This window comes from Lolium rigidum, chromosome 7 (genome assembly GCF_022539505.1).
Source record: "Lolium rigidum isolate FL_2022 chromosome 7, APGP_CSIRO_Lrig_0.1, whole genome shotgun sequence".
Taxonomy (NCBI): Eukaryota; Viridiplantae; Streptophyta; class Magnoliopsida; order Poales; family Poaceae; genus Lolium; species Lolium rigidum.
This window is the reverse complement of record NC_061514.1, coordinates 236,087,007-236,089,733: the sequence shown is the minus strand read 5'-3', so window position 1 is coordinate 236,089,733 and position 2,727 is coordinate 236,087,007. Positions and strand designations below refer to the sequence as shown.

The 2,727-nt window shown below is 55.0% G+C and overlaps 1 protein-coding gene across 1 annotated transcript; it reads left to right on the top strand.

The window, feature by feature from the left end:
- The first annotated feature begins 368 nt into the window (after positions 1-368).
- On the top strand, positions 369-2,085 carry LOC124676019 (myricetin 3-O-rhamnoside 1,2-glucosyltransferase UGT709G2-like). Its single transcript, XM_047212101.1, has one exon. It carries the CDS (start codon positions 535-537, stop codon positions 1,966-1,968), a length of 1,434 nt encoding a protein of 477 aa, XP_047068057.1. The 5' UTR covers positions 369-534; the 3' UTR covers positions 1,969-2,085.
- The last annotated feature ends 642 nt before the right edge of the window (positions 2,086-2,727 follow it).

Here is a 2,727-nt window from a genome sequence, read left to right as displayed (position 1 = left end):
TGAATTGTTTGTGTGATAAAATGACGATAAACTTGTTGAAATCCCAAATCAAAAAATCCACGTGTACATTTTTTGAAAGATATCCAATTTGTAATTTGCTCAGATAAAACTTTTTTTTATGGGATAACACCTTTCAGGAACTGTTTGGTGCTCTCCATAACGGCTAGAGAGGGTAGTCTCCATGTGCAGAAAGCATGTAGTAGTGGCCTACTGGTACTGGCCCTGCCCCCAATGATCTAAGCATGTGGCTCCAATGATTCACCGCCACATCAGAACAACAGACTACACCGGCCAATGCTTAAATAAAATATACATCAACGCGATTCACACCGATGGCGCTCCATATTAAAAGCTTCGCTGATCTTTATTTTTGTTGGCAAAGACTCGCCACAGGATGGAGTGAGTGGACTGCACTCAAGCTGAGCACTTGAGCAGAACTCCAAGAACTCAACACCAATATAGAGAACAGCTAGCTAGCGCACCGTTGAACCGGCCGGCCAGCAGGCGAGGAGGCGACGGCCGACGGAGGCAGACATGGCGCCGGTGCACGTGCTAGTGTTCCCGTGGCCGCTGCAGGGCCACATCAACTCCATGCTCCACTTCGCCGCGGGGCTCCTCGACGCCGGACTCCACGTCTCCTTCGTCCACACGGAGCACAACCTCCGCCGCCTTGACCGTGCCAAGGCCGCCGCTTCGCCACGCCTCCGCCTCGTGTCCATTCCGGACGGCCTCCCCGACGACCACCCCCGCTCGGTGGACGACCTCAAGGATCTCTCCAAATCCCTGATGACGACGGGCACTGTCCCGTACCGTGCCCTGCTCGCGTCGATGCTCTCTGCTGGGAGCCATGCCGCCGATGGCGGATTTCCGCCTCTGTCGTGCGTCGTGGCCGACGGCTTGCTGCCGTTCGCCATCGATATCGCGGAAGAGCTCGGCGTGCCGGCGCTCGCTTTCCGAACGGCAAGCGCGTGCAGTGTCTTGGCTTACCTGTCCGTGCCCAAGCTCATGGAGCTCGGCCAGGTCCCCATCCCTGTCGGCGCCGACCTCGATGAGCCGGTCCGTGGCGTTCCGGGGATGGAGGATTTCCTGCGGCGACGAGATCTTCCAAGCGCTTGCCGCCTCCGCGCCGACACCAACGCCGTCGACCCCCTGCTGCACATACTCGTCAACTACAGCACTCACAGCGCCAAGGCACGGGCGCTCATATGCAACTCCCCGGCGTCGCTGGAGGGATCGGCGCTCGCGCACATCGCGCCCCAGATGCGCGATGTCTTCGCCATTGGCCCTGTCCACGCCATGTGGGCGGCGCCGGCGCTGCCCACCAGCTTGCTGCGCGAGGACGAAGGCTGTATGGCGTGGCTCGACGGGCACGCCGACCGGTCCGTCGTGTATGTGAGCTTGGGGAGCCTCGCCGTCATTTCGCTGGAGCAGTTCACCGAGTTCCTGTCCGGGCTCGTCGGCGCCGGCTACGCTTTCCTGTGGGTGCTCCGGCCGGACATGGTCGGGGAGAGCCAGAGAGGCGTCCTCCAGGAAGCCATCGACGCGGCCGGGAACGACAAGGTTCGCGTCGTGGACTGGGCGCCGCAGCGAGACGTGCTCCGGCACCGCGCCGTGGGGTGCTTCCTGACGCACGCCGGGTGGAACTCCACGCTGGAGGGCATCGTCGAGGGCGTGCCGCTGGTGTGCTGGCCGTTCTTTGCCGACCAGCAGATCAACAGCCGGTTCGTGGGCGCCGTGTGGGGGAACGGGCTGGACATGAAGGACGTCTGCGAGAGGGCCGTCGTGGAGGGGATGGTGAGGGAGGCCATGGAGTCCGCCGAGTTAAGGATGAAGGCTCAGGCGCTGGCGCAGCAGGTGAGGCGGGACGTTGCTGAGGGGGGCTCGTCGGCGACGGAGTTCGAACGGCTCGTCTGCTTCATCAAGGAGCTCACAGTCAAGGCTGCAACCGCAAGTAACAACACCGTGTGACTTTGCTTCGGAAAAGTTTTCCGGGGGAAGGAACTGGTTGACTCGCTCCGCGACGTGTTCAAAGTAGGATCGTTTGTAATGGATGAATGAATAAAGTACTGTACTACTACTCCAGTATAAGCTTTCTTAAAAAATAAATGAAGCAAACCAACATTGTTGCGAAGCAAATTAAATCAAGGCAAAGGCCTAATTGGTTGAGGGTGTACCTATTTAGTGGATTTGATTTTCTAGTCCTTGAGACATGGTTGAAACGGTTGAGGTGGAAATCCTCGGTGAATTCGATATCAAATGATGCAGGGGTACCATCTTCAAAAGGTGGTGCCACTTGTGCTGCCACCGACGGCTGCTTGTGTTTATCTACAATAAAAGCTTCAACTAATTAATTTTTTGATCCAATAAAAATAGGCAATAAACATTTCTCTACACATTCTACAAAAGAATTTCCTCTAAATTGAAAAATTAATCATGCTCCTTAAGAAAAATAGTTCAAGACAAGACCTTCTAGATTGATAATGGCTAGAGATAGATCGAGAAATTGATGCAAATAAATGAGAGATTGGAGGAGAAACATACCTTTGATCGTTGGTGTGCCAACAATCAAATAAAAAATGAGTGGAGATGGAGATCCAATAAGATGTTTTGATGTGTGGAGGAAGAAGAAAGAGAGATTGACGATTTTAGGATTACCTTCCTCATATAAGGCGGTTGTGTACATGATACGGGTGGGCGGTAGGTCACAACCCTCACGTACTGAGTGTC